The sequence below is a fragment of the Diceros bicornis genome, chromosome 17 (genome assembly GCF_020826845.1).
Source record: "Diceros bicornis minor isolate mBicDic1 chromosome 17, mDicBic1.mat.cur, whole genome shotgun sequence".
Lineage (NCBI taxonomy): Eukaryota > Metazoa > Chordata > Mammalia > Perissodactyla > Rhinocerotidae > Diceros > Diceros bicornis.
This window is the reverse complement of record NC_080756.1, coordinates 7,425,120-7,442,087: the sequence shown is the minus strand read 5'-3', so window position 1 is coordinate 7,442,087 and position 16,968 is coordinate 7,425,120. Positions and strand designations below refer to the sequence as shown.

At 35.0% G+C, this 16,968-nt stretch overlaps 1 protein-coding gene across 6 annotated transcripts in view; it reads left to right on the top strand.

Moving 5' to 3' along the window:
* MON2 (MON2 homolog, regulator of endosome-to-Golgi trafficking) overlaps positions 1-16,968 on the top strand; it is a 101,454-nt gene that overhangs the window by 67,719 nt on the left and 16,767 nt on the right. For 4 of the 6 annotated variants that reach the window (XM_058557741.1, XM_058557739.1, XM_058557742.1 and 1 more), the window contains 6 exons: positions 1,535-1,733; positions 4,817-5,445; positions 9,645-9,788; positions 10,413-10,430; positions 10,719-10,847; positions 14,973-15,163. In XM_058557741.1, the coding sequence (XP_058413724.1) occupies positions 1,535-1,733; positions 4,817-5,445; positions 9,645-9,788; positions 10,413-10,430; positions 10,719-10,847; positions 14,973-15,163 (1,310 nt within the window). The remainder of the gene's footprint in view (positions 1-1,534; positions 1,734-4,816; positions 5,446-9,644; positions 9,789-10,412; positions 10,431-10,718; positions 10,848-14,972; positions 15,164-16,968) is intronic. The other 2 variants (XM_058557740.1, XM_058557745.1) reach the window with 2 other exon arrangements.

The following is a 16,968-nucleotide window of genomic DNA, read 5'->3' as shown; positions in this document are numbered from 1 at the left end:
AAGTTGCTAAACCACTACATGTAATTCAAATATAATGTAATCAAAGAGATTTTTATGAATAAAAGAATATCAACAATAATGAAATTTGCTTGCAGACTCACCAAACAGAAGTAACCTCCAATTGGTAAATTGTATGTTTGTTTGTTAAATATACAATTTCATTTTTTAATTTTTCTTTTTTATCCTCTTTTTAAACTTTCTTACAACATCAACAGCCTATTATTGAGCATCTCCTCTTTGCTAAAATGCTCTCTTTTTTTATTCCATCTGTTCCATTTTAATAAAATTCTATTTATAATTGTTTCACTGCTTTTGTGAATTTTTGAAACCAGTAAGTTTGACAGTAGGCAGCATAGGAAAACCTTAATTGTATTTAACAATGTTTTCAATTTAATAGAAAAGACCCCAAAATGTCTTTTTAAAAAATTTATTATGTATGTTCCCTAATAAAAGTAATTGAAAGCCTTGGTCCCCTCTTTCTTCTGTTTCAACCCTATCCCTTAACTCCTCCTCATCAGAAACATGCTTAAGAGTCCCTTACTGTTTTAAAAAACAAACTGATACTTTCTTTGATTCCTGTTTTCCTTTCAAAGAGCTTCATTGTTAAGCTTGTTGCCTAATTCTTGGTGATTTTTTTCTTTCTTACCTCCTCTGCATTTTCTTATCCCTTGTAAATTGATTTCCAGATTATTCTACTTCAGAGTCTCTTAACCATTGGTTTGTAAAGAATCACCTAGAGTACTTGTTAAAGCACAGATTGCTGAGCTGCAACCCTCTGTGCCCCCAGGGTTTCTGATTTCCGCCCCCCCCCCAGCTTGGGGCCTGAGAATTTGCATGTCTATAAAGCTCCCAGGTGATGCTGATGCTGCTGTTTCTGAGCCCATATTTTGAGAACCACAGAAATTGTTCGTAGGCTACAGGTAGTCTTCTGATTGCCAAGTCTTTGCGCTATGCTCAGTCCTTTATCCTACTCATTTTTTTGTAGCAATTAAAACTGTTGATTATTTTCTCCTTGAAATTTCTCTTCCCTTGGCTTTTGTTTCACAGCGTGCATCTGCTTTTCTATTCAATGTTTATTTTATTTGCTCCTATTCCTTCTCCTGAATCTACCCTTTAAATGTAAACATTCCCCAAGTCCCAACTGCTTTCTGCTTGATTTTTGCAAGCACCCTCTGTAGTGCTGAGGCTGCAGTTGTGACCTCTATCCAGATGTCTCCCATAGTTATATTTTTTTCCTGGACCCCTTTCTCTAGCTTTGTTCCCTTCTTGTGCATTACCCCGTAGATGCTCCATTGACACCTCAACTCAACAAGTCTTAGACAATATACTATCCAATTTATTTTAATTTTTCATATTCCATGACCTTAAGGATAAACCTAAGAATATAAAGATACCTCTGTTGGTCAGTTTCTTCAAATATATGGGGATTGATCAGACTGTCAGGTATAATTTTTTATAACAATTCCTAATTTCCTATGCTGTTACTTAAGCTATGTTATCAGTACTTTTTATATGCATTTTTATAAATATTCAGGTTCTCTTTCATCTGTTGGACCGAGTTCGAGAGTCTTCTACCACTGCAGACAAAGAAAAGATTGAGTCTGGAGGTGGCAATATTCTCATTCATCATTCAAGGGACACAGCAGAGAAGCAATGGGCTGAGACGTGGGTTTTAACTTTGGCCGGAGTAGCAAGAATCTTCAACACTAGAAGATATTTACTGCAACCTTTAGGTATATATATACATTTTTTTCTGGTTATACAAATAATTCATGTTAAAGGAAATTTGGAAAATACAGAATATTCTTTTAAAATTCATATACAATGCTATTTCCCAAGAATAATCCATCCTAACTGCCAGTCTGTGTTTATGTGTGGTGTCTGCACGAGCATGCACGTTTTCATTTGTTTCATTGAGAAAATATGTAATGTGTACCTCCTGTGAGCTAGTCTCTAGGGGATACAATGATGCGCAAAATACACACTATCCTTGCTACCATGGGTGTGAGAGAGAAACTATAATTACATAAATAAATGCAAAATTGCCACCATGATAAATACTGCAAAAGAGTGGTGCATTGGGAGCTTATAATAGATATTTGACCAGGTCAGTGGGGTCCAGACAGGCTTCCCTGAGAAAGTGACGTTCTCCCTGAGCTCTGAAGTAAGTAGTAGTTCGTCGGGCATGGGTAAGCTGAAATGGGAAGAGCCTAACAGGCAAAGAGAACATGTGAACCAGATGGGAGAAGATGGAGGAGAAGGGGAAAGTGAGGACCCTAGCTTGTTTGAAGGTCTGGAATGAAGAGAACAAAGAAGTGTGTGGTGCCAGATGAGGCTGTAGAGGCAGAGAGAGGCCAGGCCATGCAAAACTTTGTAGGTCACGTTCAAAAGTTAGGACTTCATCCTAAGAGCAGTGAAAAGCGCCAAAAAGGTTTAATCCCTGATGGTGGCGTTATCAGATGAGCAGTTCAGAAAGATCACTTTGGATGGGATGTGTGGCATGGAATGGCAGCAAGGAAGGATGGCAGGATACTTGACTAGTTAGGAAGCTGTTGGTGGTGCAGATCAGTGGTTCTCAACCAGAGCCAAGTTTGCCCCCCACTCCCTCCCTGCAGGACATTAGGGAATGTCTGGAGACATTTTTGGTTGTCACACCTGGGGAGGGACATGTGCTCCTGGCATCTGGGGAGTAGAGACGAGGAATGCTGCTACACGTCTTAACAACACATAGGATAGCCCCCACAACAAAGAATTATCCAACCCAAAGTCAGTAGCACTGAGTCTGAGAAGCCCTGGTGTAGATTATAATACCTTCAGTTCTGGGGGTGGTGAGGGGGGTGGTAGAGAAAAGGGAACAGAAATAACTTTGGTACATAATTATGAACATGCTGTACATATTATTTTATTAATTTGTTATTTTATGTTTGGCTTTTTTTTTTTCCTCTTTATGTTAAAGCATAAGCGTGTTTATTCTTCCCATAGGCATTTTGTGTGGTGGTTTCACCTGCGCTTTAGGGCTCTCTCTCTCTATATTTATATGTATATTTTTAAAACCTTAGTTTTTTTTTTCATACATATAAAATTAGCATACAATGAAATGCTCCAATCTTAACTGTACACTTGCTGAGTTTTGATAAAAAAAGCATCATTTTTAAATACCCTCATGATAGTTACTTTATTTTAAAAATTAAGAACTAGTAGATATAGATTCAGATTTTTTTAAATGAAACATAAGGCAGTTCATGTAGCTTTGATAATTTTTTATAATTTGAACACTAGGAAATGGTTTTTATTATTATTTTAGAATAAGGTTCATATTTTTAATATAACCATGTGCAATATATAATTACACCTAGTCTTTTAGAAAGAGGATCTCTTCCTAGACATAGACGATATTAATGGAGCAGTCGCAGGGGTTTTTCCCCCCATGACATGGAATATTCTGAATCTGAGATTAGGTCCCCATTCTGGTTGGCAAATGTAATGTTTCACTGAGCTTTGAACTGGGATGGCAACGAGCAGAAGTATTTTGTTTTGCTGTTTTGATAGTTTTTAAGTGTAAGTTGTCACAACTCTTTGAACAGTTTGAAAAATGTTTTTTATTGTATGTAAATTATACCTCAGTTTTTAATTAAAAAGAGTATAGAGAGGAAGAGGCGTGTAACTGGGCAGGTGTTCTGTAGTTTGTCCCAGATAGACAGAGTAGTACTTACTGTTTCATGCCAAACCTACTTCCTGCTTTCCTGTTAACTGAATGCTTCCTCAGGCATATGAGTTTATCCCTTCTTTAAAAAAAACTAGTCGTTTGTGCCCTTTATGAATTGAAAGTCTTTAAACCTCAAATATTTATATGTTTCATAGCCTAGTTATGTTACCCTGCTTTGGAAAATATCTATTCCTCTGATTTTTGCATTATTTAAATCAAAGTATGTGGGTAATAATCCATGCTGTTAACAAAGCCATTGGGATAGATTGCTGTAGGAACAAGATCATTTTTGCTGGGCTTCATAGAAACAAACTACACCTGGCCATAGAGAGCTTCATTATAAACGTATTTAGTTGGTCACAGGAGTAGAGCAAGAGATTGAATTGATCAGTGGCAATGAGCAGCTACCATTTACCTCATACTCTGCTGATGGTGGATCAGCAGACTAAGTTTTCCATGGCAGAAATAAGTTTAGACTCCATGTAAAAGGACGGTCTATTCTTTGTGGTGCATTTTCTCCTGGTAACTCACTAACCGTTATGGGGAAAAAAGTGTTTAAGAAAATTTCTGCAACTATAAAATTATTTAATATGAAAACCGAAGTATAAAGTTAAGATTTTATAGAGTACTACATACGGTTTATTTTAAACATTTAGACCTATAAAAAACATTTATCGTACTGTTATAACTTTTCCAATATGCTTAAAAATGAGAACATCTTACTTCATCATTAATAAAAGTAGATGGATAGACTGAAGATATTACTGAAAAGTTTATTTTCACCCTCACTAGCTTTTATTCTGTTCTTCTTAGGCAGAAGTACTAGGAAATAGTATAAACATGTATACATACATTTCCAGAGTTTTGTTTTCAAGACCAAAACATTGTTTGCTATACTCATTATCCTCTTCTTGGTGCCCTTTGTTCCTATATCTGAAAAAAATTTTTTACTAGATTTTTGGGTTGTAATGATTTTAATTCACATTATTAGTACTTAACTATAGGAATTTAAGCAGAAAGATAAAGCAAATAGACTTTCAAGTGTCTAATAGTAAGAGTAAATTTGATCACTTTTATGGTGATAGATTTTTTTTCCTCTTCCTAATACAGGAGATTTTTCAAGAGCGTGGGATGTTCTTCTTGACCACATACAATCAGCAGCACTCAGCAAAAACAATGAAGTATCTCTGGCTGCACTGAAAAGCTTCCAGGAAATTTTACAGATTGTGTCCCCTGTCAGAGACTCAGATAAGCCTGAGACACTGCCTGTAGTTAATGTACCTGTGCCTGTCCTTATAGGGTCCATATCAGGCCCTGGCCTGAGCAGGCCGTTTGTAAGAACAGATTCCATTGGAGAAAGACTTGGAAGATACAGTAGCTCTGAGCCACCCGTAGTTACTGATGAGCTTGAAGATTTGAATCTCTGGTGGGCTGCGTGGAATACCTGGTATAGAATTGGATCGGAAAGCACTAAGCCTCCTATTACTTTTGATAAACTGACTTTCATTCCCAGCCAGCCTTTTCTTACAGCTTTAATTCAGATCTTTCCACCTCTCTACCAACACATAAAAACTGGTTTCAACATGGATGACTTGCAAAAGTTGGGAGTCATATTGCACAGTGCTGTTTCAGTCCCAATAAGTTCAGATGCATCCCCTTTCATTCTTCCATCTTATACTGAAGCAGTTTTGACAAGTTTACAAGAAGCTGTACTTACAGCTCTAGATGTTCTCCAAAAGGTAATAGAATTTTAGTGGCTGTCTAAGCAGTAAGGCGGACGGTTCTCTGGAATTTTTCTACTTTGCTGTATATTTTTTGGGGTAAATTCTGGATCATCAAGATTGTTGTGTATGCATACTTCGGGATAAATTCAGGATTGTAAAGATCCAGTTCTTTTAAAAACTTGTGTTTTTCTGATATACTTAAAAGGATAATTCTGGTTTTGAGAATCTTTAAGAAACTACTTGTGTCCTCTTGTTTCTATTCACCAGAATTTTTTGGTTTGTTCATGCAACTCTTCAAAAGAGGGTATACTTTTTGGAATGACAACTTTAGTCAAGTACTTCTATAATTAGAAAATTAGTAAGAAATGGGATTGCATATTGGTTTTTATTATCTGTACTTAAATTTAGCTCTGGAATTGTTGGAAGCCTATATTAAAAAGAAGTAAGTATAAATTCATAAAGTATTTTTCTCATAGAAATTTTAAAAAGATATATTTTTATCTCTGCGTTTTGTTACTAGAAAAAAAATTATTAAAACAAGCATCTAAAAATCATTGAGCAAATCCTGATTAGCAAGCAAGACCAGATCAAAATCAAAGAACTGTTTAACCTTTCAAGGTAATTGTTAACACGATTCATAGCAACCAAATTGCTAAACAAAAAGATGCCAACTGAAGAGCCAGCAATTCCAACAGAATAGCTATGACATTCTAACAAAAGTAGAATGGAACTAGATCCTGAGTACACGTGTTATCAGTAGCCGTTTGTGTACTGCAAATCATGTTTTCTGATTAGCTGATTGCTTATATCCAGCTGGAATGATGGAAACTTTCACAGTAAGAATGATGGTTTCTACCACACGTAATACCTCTTAATTGCCTCTGGAGGAAGTCTAGCTGCGCAGTAGTTCTTTGATCTCTTTAACCCTAGCTGCATTGTGCAGGGAAACAAATTGTGTAGAAACTTAAAATTTAAGAGACTCTGGCATGTAGAAAAATTTATTGTAGGGATATCTATTTTCCACAATTAAAATCAAAATAGCTGTTTTTATTTTCAGTGGGGAAAAAAGGTAGCCTGTCAATAATTACATTTTCCCCCCTGATTGACCAGGCACACAAGTTCCTTTATAGACTGCCCTAGAGGGAATGGAAAAGTTATTCTGTCAGAAAAGCAAAGCAAAGCGCAGGCCTCGTGGGGTGCCCATAAATCTAGAACTCTCATTCAGCTGTTTAATTCAAGCTTTCATATATGTGTAGAGGATAATAAACCAAGAAACAACAAAAACCAAAAATTCTTTTCAAGGAAAAAAAGTATGTAATTTTATTTTTAAAAACTCTGCGTTAGCAATTAAGAGAACAAATAGAATCATTCATCCCAACGACTAGACGTTTGTTCTGAGCTTCTAATGGTTTTGAAAACAACATATACCTTCAATCTGAAACTTAGGAAGCTTTATTGTTGTTCATTTATACCAAATTGATATCATTTTGCATTACTGATTTTCACTCTAGCCATTGTTTATTACTTATGTGAGTATCTAAGTGATGTTTTATAATACTTGAATGTCATTCAAACATTTGGTGTCTTTAATATTTCCTGACAGAGAAAAATTAACATTTCATTATCAGTAAGAGTGTTTTTATATTTTCCCCTCCAGGTGTCAGAAAGTTTTTTCACAAGCAAATTTACTTTCTTTGGGAATTTATCCATAACCTAATAGCCATCCTGCAAAACATTTTATTGATTAAAAGCTGTTTTCCTTCCTAAAGGAAAAACTCATTTCTGATTTCATGTTTACCATTATTGTTTAGGGCTTCAGGGTCACTGTCTTCTCTTGGCTTTCAAATCACTAGTTCCCAACCAAATTGACTTAGTTACTTATGCTAGTTGATTTTTTTGGCCAAGATATCTTGGTATGCATGGAGGACCTAAGAATTTGATTATATGCTTTCCCTAAGTTCTGAGATCAGGAGAGTGCATCTGTCTTATTTATTGCTAAACCTCCTAAAGTCAGATGGCCGGATGCTGTCTCTGCCTCCATCACCAAGGCTGCTGGAGTGGTCCTCCAGGAGACAGCATCACATTGTGTGTGAGTGGTGCCCTTGGAGTTGTGCAGTGAAGCCCTGTCTTCTGCTTATTAGGGCAAGTTTCTGATTCTCTGTACTTCAGCTTCCTCATCTATAAAATGAAAATAATAAATCTAAAATTTTTTCCTGTTAAAAAGGGATACTATTTATAAGGCAGTAGTGCCTGGCACGGTTAAACATTCAGTAAATGTTAGCTGTTACTATCTTCATTATCAAGTTCTCTAGCAAAGGCCTTAGTACTTGGTAGGCACTGAATGAGTTATTAATGACTTAATAAGAGAAACCTTGAACCATGCCATAGGTTAGATGTTCAGTTTCTTTTCTTGTTTCCGCATACACAGTTTTTAAGAACTAATAGGAAATACTGTCCAGATTGCTTATTGATTCTCAGCTTTTGGACTAAAATCTGTTGTCAGGTTCTTACTATAGGTTATTCTGATATACACGCTTTGAATACTGAAGAAAAGTCAATAATAACTTTTTATTAGATGGAGTTCATTGTAAAAAAAAAAAAAGCAGTTGCATATTAAGCATTTTAAGATCCCCAAATTGCTTTATAAGTCAACTATAGCACTGTTAGTATGTTTTTTTTTTAAAGAACTACTGAAAATCAAAATGTATAGTCAAAGTCATTATTCAATGCTAAGATATTTTCAGAGAAAGTGTGGTACTTAGTTTTCTAAGATATCCACACAGGATTTTTCTCCTTTTTCAGTCATTGAAAATAGACGAATCCACTTAGGATAAATTATCTCTTTTCAACAGCAATTACTACTTGTTTACTTCTAAGAGTTAAGATTCAGCAAGAGATTGATAAAGAAGAAAGTGAAACTATTAGAAGCAGTCAGTAGAGAGAATTTTTTTAGGCCGTATACCATTCAAGTTCTCCATTTATTGTTTCTGAGAAAAATAAATACTGAGAGATAGTATTAGATATCTTTATTCTCCTTTTTTACATTGTAATTATAAGATGATCTAGCTTAGAGATGGGCAACACTTTGCTTATCTACTTTATATCTCAAGATAGTTATGTCTAAAACTTGAGTTAAGCTAGATGGATACATCCTCTCCGAAGGAAAACAAAACTAGGCAAATCTGGCAGGTTAAAAAAGCCACGGATGGCATAAAAATACAGATTTCTGCACATCTTTTTAAAGAAATTCCTTAGGAATTTGAAATGCTTTAAATTGTGATTTAGTATTTTGAAGTTTCCTCAAGTGTAGAGTGATTGTGCTTTTTGTTTTGTAAAGTACAAGTATATTTTAGACACTCCATAAATATCATTAAATATTTTCCCACAGAGAAAAATAAACACTGAAAGAAGAAAATATGAAGGAATGAGAAGAGAAAACACATTTACGGCTAGAAAAAAATAAAAACATAAGATTTTAAGATATAAGATTTTAAGTACTTTCAACATATTTGAATTAAATGTAATTGAAATGTAATTAAAACGTGTAATGCCAGGATATGCATTTGATTTTTTGTTTTATCAAATTATTTGTAGCAGTAAGTTTAATTTCTATTAAAAATTTTTAACTTTCTTGTTTTAAGTCAAGTCTGTATATTCAGATACAGTGGACATTAAATATTCACTGTCCTGTTAAAAATTAATACATACATTTCTTCTAGACACAAATTTTCATACATAACTTATTTTCCCAACTGTAATGCACATGATTTTTTGTTCAAGTCAGTGGACCAGGCATGGTACAGAAGTCAGCTGTCATTTCAGTGAATTAATATCATTACTTAAGTAGAAGTCAGAATCATCTTGGTCAGTGAAGCAATCTTAATCTCTAATATCTGTATTACTGAACAAATGATCAGATTATAGAACCTCAGGACTGCCTGGGACTTCTCTTTAAGTGCTTGCCCTTTTTCCAGTCTAAGTAATAAATCACACTTTTTATTAAAAAACATTTTTAGCTGATTAACACATTTAGCCTGCACTTTATTCAGTAATGGTTTAAAATAGCTTAAATGTCCTTTAGGGCTTATAAGAGATTGTGTAATACATAAAATAGGACAGTCTTTAAGAGTCCTTGGTTAAACAAATGCATATACAGTAAAGAACTTGATGGAGTTCAGATTACACATTCTCCTGTTCATATTTTGCTTTTATAGGCCATCTGTGTAGGACCAGAAAACATGCAGATAATGTATCCAGCTATATTTGACCAGTTACTGGCATTTGTAGAATTTTCCTGTAAACCCCCACAGTATGGACAGCTGGAAACAAAGCACATCGCAAATGCAAAATATAATCAGGTAACTTACTATAAATTATATTTACTCAGTAAGACTTCATGGCTTATAAATACACTCAGTTCCATTTAAGATGGACTCTGATTATCTCAGAAATTTTTCATTTACAGTTAAACTTTCATGTGTCTGTTAACAGTTAAGCTGAAAAGAAACACTACTTGGAAAACCTTTTCTGTGTTCCTTTTTTTCTTGTTCATGACTTTCCTTTCCCAAGTGGTTCTCCAGAAAGTTTGGCCTTTCATGTTACTCTGTAATACATCTTTCTTCAAAGTTCCTTTCTTGGCTGTCCCATCCCACTACAAAATGGCCTCTGAATCCCTAAGCCTAATCTTATCTACAATAGATACCTGCAATGCAAAATGAAGAAATCTGTGTGTACTTAATAAGAAGTTGTCTACTACTGGTGTGAAATTTAGTTGGATTTTACATAAAAGATTTTTATAGCCATAGTTGGCAAATCTTAACTTCTTTTTGGCTTAGGGGAAAAGTAAATTTCTGAATGCATGCACATGCTGATTTTGTTCACTCAACATAAAAATTATAATTTTACATGGTCCGAAAAGTAGTTTTAATGTGTATTAACTTTTCTCATTCTATTTGTCTTGCAACACAATGGAATCACAATAGATCCAACTATTTGCACCGGTGAGTTAAATTTCCTCAAATTGTCCTAACCTATTGGCAACAAATAAAGTACATCTTTTCCAGTTCTTGATAGAATGCTCTATGTGCTTTTTCCAATAGTTTTAATTTTTGCCTGGCTGAAAATTATTCTTTCATGAGTATGTATCTCTTTGAAAACTTTGCATGTAATATAATCTGACCTAAAACCAAGGCCTGAACTTTAAGACAAAGAAGCTTACTCTTTGAAAACAATGTGATTTCATTTAATCTCCTTTATCTTTAACTCCATGTGAAAATATTACTTTCTAGGCGGAATGGGTAGCCTTGAATTATGTACCATTTGCTGAAAGGTCTTTAGAAGTAGTTGTGGATTTATACCAAAAAACAGCCTGTCACAAAGCAGTGGTGAATGAGAAAGTACTCCAGAATATTATAAAGGTATCTTTTTTTTAATTTCTATAGTTTTATTTGATGATGGCAGCATTATTGAAATTACTATTTAGGTAATAATGTATTATCATTTACAGTCATACATCGCTTAAGAATGGGGATACGTTCTGAGAAATGCTTCATTAGGCGATTTCTTCATTGTGCGCACATCGTAGAGTGTACTTACACAAACCTGGATGGTATAGCCTATGGCACACCGAGACTATCTGGTACTAATCTAATGGGACCACTGTTGTATATGTGGTCTGTCGTTGACCAAAACATTGTTATGTGGAGCATGACTATATTGAGATAAATGGAAAATATGATTTATATTATTATTTATAGCGTCTTTTCTTCAGCATTCATGGATGATATTTAAGAAGCCGTTTTTCTAAAGTATGAGAAGGTATTTTTAATGAAAAATATTTTAAAGTAAGTGTATATTAGATTTTTTACAACTCTTACATTTTGCTACATAAGACAATGAGGATCCTGTTTCTTAGGACAGTGTTTCTCATACTTTGAGGTTGACAAACATTCAGGGAGAAATTTACAATGCAGCCCATCGATTTAACTGATCATGCATACTGTCTTGTGTTTAAAGCCAGTTCCTTAGTACGTGGACAACCATTTTTAAAATTTATCTCTTGTTGACTGGGTCCCATTCCTCCAAACCTTATTTCTTATTTTTTCCTCTATTTTGAAGGACACACCTAAACCTTGCTCTTCCTCTAGCATGTGGATGTGCCTTTTATTTACTGAACAAATAAATACAAGCCAATATGAACCGTCTTCTCTCAGAGAAGAAGGCCTTTCTCTGTTCCAAGGCTCATCCTTCTCTTTGTGTTCATCCTTTCTTCTTCCCACCTTTCTTCATTGGTGATTCTTTCATTTTCCTTTCAGCCTCTTATACTTTATCCTGGAAAGATCATTAAACCTTTTATACAAGAACTTTCTCTCAATTTACTTCCTACTCAAATTACCATCCTCTTTCAGCTTTCCTTTACTTCTAGACTCCTTTAAACAGCTTATGGCCTTCACCTCGTCACCACTCACTCTTAACCTACTGCATGCTGGCTTACTTCCATATTGTGCTACAGAAACTACTTACTCAAAGTTACAGAAGACCAAATCTTCAAATCTTGAGCCCTTTTCTAATTCTTTATTTCCCCTATAACATGGTACTGCCCTTGCCTTCTTAAAACTCTTTCTTCCCTTGACTTTTGTCGTACTTCTTTCTGCCCTTCACCACTCATCCCATCATAGCTGTCCTCTCTCTCCTCATTTATTGAGAATATTTTTAAGCACCTCTTTTAAGCCAGTTGCTAATTAAATAGTAGAGATTAAACATGAATAAGATAATTCTTACATTTAATAATTCAATAAAGGGAACATAGAAAGGCAAACAAATAGTACCGTATGTTAAGTGCTAAGTGAAGACCACAGAGTGGAGGCAGCTTTGCATTCAGATAGACCTGGCTTAGAATAGTGCACTGCTGTTTTCTTGCCACTCTGTCATTTTGGGCAAACGAACTTGCCTGAGAGTTTCTCATCTGTAAAAGCAGGATAATACCAATACCACTTACACGTCTTAACTATTAAGAGAATCAGTTGAGATACACCATTTAATGATACTTGCCAAGTAGTCAGTGCTGAATAAAAAGTTAGTTCCCCCACAGACAAGGAAATACCTAAACTGCCAGGGGATTTTGGCAAGGATTAACAGAAGTAACCCTTGAAGAAGGAGTAATAGAGTTTGTTAGGTAAAAAGGGAGAGGGAAGTATTATAGATAAATTAAGTAATGTAAAAGGTCACGGTCGGGGGCTGGCCCTGTGCCCTGGTGGTTAAGTTCGGCACACTCCACTTCTGCAGCCCTGGTTCAGTTCCTGGGCGCAGACCTACACCACTTGTCGGCGGCCATGCTGTGGCGGCGACCCACATACAAAAAAATAGAGGAAGATTGGCACAGATATTACCTCAGGGCAAGTCTTCCTCAAGCAAAAAGAGGAAGATTGGCAACAGGTGTTAGCTCAAGGCCAATCTTCCTCAGCAAAAGAAAAAAAAAAAAGATCATGGTATATTTTCAAGAAATGTTGAGAAATTCCATTTAGGGAGGTGACAGGGCCTGGAATAAGTCCGAAAAAGTAGCTATGGGTCTTAGAAGCCATCATAAGGAATCAGGCTTTTTTCTTTAACCATTGAAGGGTTGAACATTAAGGAGTGACATGAATCAGTTTGTAAGTAATCTCTTTTCTGTACTCCCAAATACTTTGTTGATGCCACTTACTACATTGTATTGTGGTTAATTGGACAGGGCTCTTCCTTTCTCAAAAATCGTGAGCTGTGTGACAGCAAGAACTGAATTTCTCAGTTCCACTTACAGTTACAGAGTGTATACTATATGCCAATCCTTGTATTGGTTGCTTAAATATTTTTAAAAATAAAATGTCTAAATCAAATAGATCTGTTGTGCTTAATGTTCCCTTGATTTCAGTAAAATATTGACTGTAGTAGTAAACCATACTTTTCCTTTATCTAACCTTGAGTTATAAAATGTTAACTCAGAGTGGCCCTTGTATAATTTAACATTCCTTCATTTGCATTTGACTTCCATTCAGGCTCTGACAAGCTTTAACAATAAAGAAGATTTATCGGCGTGCTTATTGGAAAATTCAGAGATAGAGGGAATTGCTTTAGGATTGGTTGATCAGTGATTCAGCAGTATCACCAAAAACCAAATTTTTTTTTCTCTAGTCTGCTTTCCAAGGGTTGACTGCATCCTGACTATGTTTCTCCTCATAGTTGTAGGCCAATAAAGGGGTTATATGTATGGTAGGAGGGGTGTGTGTGTGTGTGCACGTGCGCCCTCTTGTGCTTCTGTCACTTTGTTCTTCTTAAGTTCTTAAAATTAGCCTTAAGTGGACCAGCTTTATTCCCATGCCCAGTCTTCAACCAATGACTGTGGCCAGGGAAATGGAATAGATTGATTGGCTTAATAAGCTGACCATCTCCTTACTCTAATTCCCACCTGGATGTAGGGAGAGGAAAGGGATAAATAGATTCTGGGTTGACTGAGTGGAGGCCCATTTCATGCTAACAGGTATTGGTTCATATGCCCACTATGTGAGTACTCAATTATAATTTGTGTGGAAGATGATGAAATTAGGTTTTATATTCACTCCATAACTTTGAAATATGAATTCATCTTTTCTAGTCTTTATCTTTCTCAGACCAGAATTTTTATGTAAAAGCAGACTTTTCACTGTAATGCAAATTAACTGACCGTATGTTGAAACTATTTGTTGATGGTACCCTGGGATAGCTCACTGTGGTCGTTTGGTCAATCTAGGCTTCTAGTTGCTAAATAGAACTATGACCAGAGTCCATTCTGAACCATTCTGAACCAGCAAATTAGTTCTTTAATGGTTAACAGCAACCTGTCTCAAAAGTTGATCAGTTAAAAAGTTAGTCTCAATATCTTAGTCACTATACATTGCTCAGATGGTTCACTCCTGTATCCTCAAGGGTTAAAGATAAAATGAACTATCTTCTTGAAAAATCAATTTTACTGAAATAGTTGGAAAGGAAAAAAACTACATTAAAATGTTAGAATATAAAATTCAAAGAATTTTAGAGATAAAACATAAGACTTCAAAGCAATGATGCTTTAGGCTATGTTTACCTAACCATTAGTGAAAAAATGTAAGCAGTATTGATCTCTGTTGGATGGGAGAGAACCCCATCAGTCAAATTCTTTTCTGCTAAGAGAACTATGGCAGAATATTCTAATTCCATGACATGAGTTGAGAGAAGCTACAAAACTGTAGGTTTCCTACTTTTTACTCTTAACTTTTTAGATAACATCCCTATTTTTTATCATGAGAAACTGAGGTTGAAAAACGTTACTGCTTATTCAAGGTTGTCATTTACAGAATGGAGACAGGATTTAAAAGTATATCTTTCTAGGCATTAGGATTTGAGGACCATGTCTGAGAATTGGTCTTTCTAGAAAATAACATCTTTTTTTAAATGAAAATATCTGTGCTATTATTTTTTTCTTTCTGCTAGAGTTAAAGTTGTGTGTGTACGTTTTAATTAATACTTATCTTGAACTGTCTCTATTTTCACAGACACTTAGGGTTCCTCTCAGTTTGAAGTATTCCTGCCCTTCTGAAAGCACATGGAAACTAGCAGTATCTTCTCTTCTCAAAGTTCTTTCTATTGGGCTACCTGTTGCCCGGCAGCACGCTTCTTCTGGAAAATTTGACAGTATGTGGCCAGAACTAGCCAATACTTTTGAAGACTTTCTCTTTACTAAAAGGTCAGCTCATTCATTTTTATAATTAAGAGAGTCTTTCAAGAAGTGCACATTATACCTGTACTTGCTCTAAAAATATTTCTCGTTATTGATTAACAAAGTATTTGGTGAGTAAGATTGCTAGATTATATACAAAGCATAAATGGGTTAGGCATTTGTCCACTGGGTACATTATCTGTGAGCAATGGAGACTTTTGCTCTTTACAGTGTTTTTGGTTGTAAGACAGAAGTCTATATACAAGACCATATGAATGCATCACAATTAAGGAATCATGGTTTTAACTAGATGAAGCTAAGAAGATCCGTTTTTTAAAATCTGGTGCCCATTTGGCATTACAAGAGGAAAACAATTTCAGGAAGTCAGTGTTTTACCAGAATAAGTAAGATCAGTGGCGATAATGATCAGCTTTTTAAGATATCTAAGTTTGGCTAAGAAGAATGGAATTTTCATTGTATGCTATCCAACTGAGGGCTTATGTGAAGGATGCTATTTTGACTCCTCACTGGATGAGAGTAGGATAGTTGGAACACAGACTAAATTTTTTCAATGAGGAGTCTGCTGCAGTCCATCTAGAGCTGTACTATCCAATACAGTAGTCACTAGCTACAATTAATTTAAATTTTTAATTAAGAAAGTAAATTAAAAATTTCAGTTCTTCAGTCTCACTAGCCATGTTTCAAATTCTCATTGCCGTGTGTGGCTAGTGGCTGCCATATTGGCAGTGCAGAGTACTGAACATTTCTGTGATCACAGAAAGTCCTATTGGGCAGCACTGATCCTTTGGTCCTCCTATAATCTAATTTTCCTTACACTTTTTCTATTATTATATCCATTAATCATTTTCTAAAACTACAGAATGATAAACATACCATGCACTGCTATGTAACCATTTAAAATTATTAGTTTGAAACCATTTAAATTATGAATTTGAGATGCTTGAAGGAAAAAACCTACATTGGCACATTGATAATGATCAGATGAGTCCACAACAGAATGATTTAACTGAAGAGATTCTGTCTATCTTTCTGATGCGGTTAGTTATTCAGTAAAGAAAAATTATAGAGTACAGAAGAGTTAACTTACCTTTTTCTCTATGAAAGTTTATCTGATATTTCAGAATCAAAAGTAATGGCATGTGATCCTAAATTTCTGTTTCCACAGGTGGTCAGACTTTGTTTTGCTTTCTTATGTATTTCTCTCCTCTAGAAATTTTATTGATGCCAATGCAAGCATACTGTTTGTATTTGTAGGAAAATTATAGGGACTCACAAAGCATATTCAAACAAATTATGTGTTCATCTTTAAAATAACCTTGAAAATTTGAGTTCCTTTGTGGACTTCATTGCCCAAGTCACTATGTTAATTTGTATGAAGCAAATAGATTTAGAAGTTTAAACTTTTCTTTTTCTTTCCCAATTATCGGTATATGCATGTTGCCCTATTAATAAAGTAAGCTTGTAGATCAGTTTTTTGCAATGAATGAAACGTCTTTAAGAATTTCTTTTCCTATGGCTGAGTCTTTCTACCATCTTACTTATTCTCGAGTTTCTTGTTGAATATTCTTCATTTTCCAGACTTTGTTCTTAGTTTATTAAATTCAGTTTTCTGAAGTATTTTTTTTTTTGTACAGAAAAGTATACAATGGAACCAAGGGCCTAATAATAGATACATTTTATGGAATTTTGTAGTAATGCATTTATAGTATAATTTCTTTACAATGTTTTGCGTGACTGAGGCCCTACTTACATTAAAGGTTTGAGTATGTTGGGTATGTTGAAAAATCACATTGTTGAAGCAGCAGCTAGCA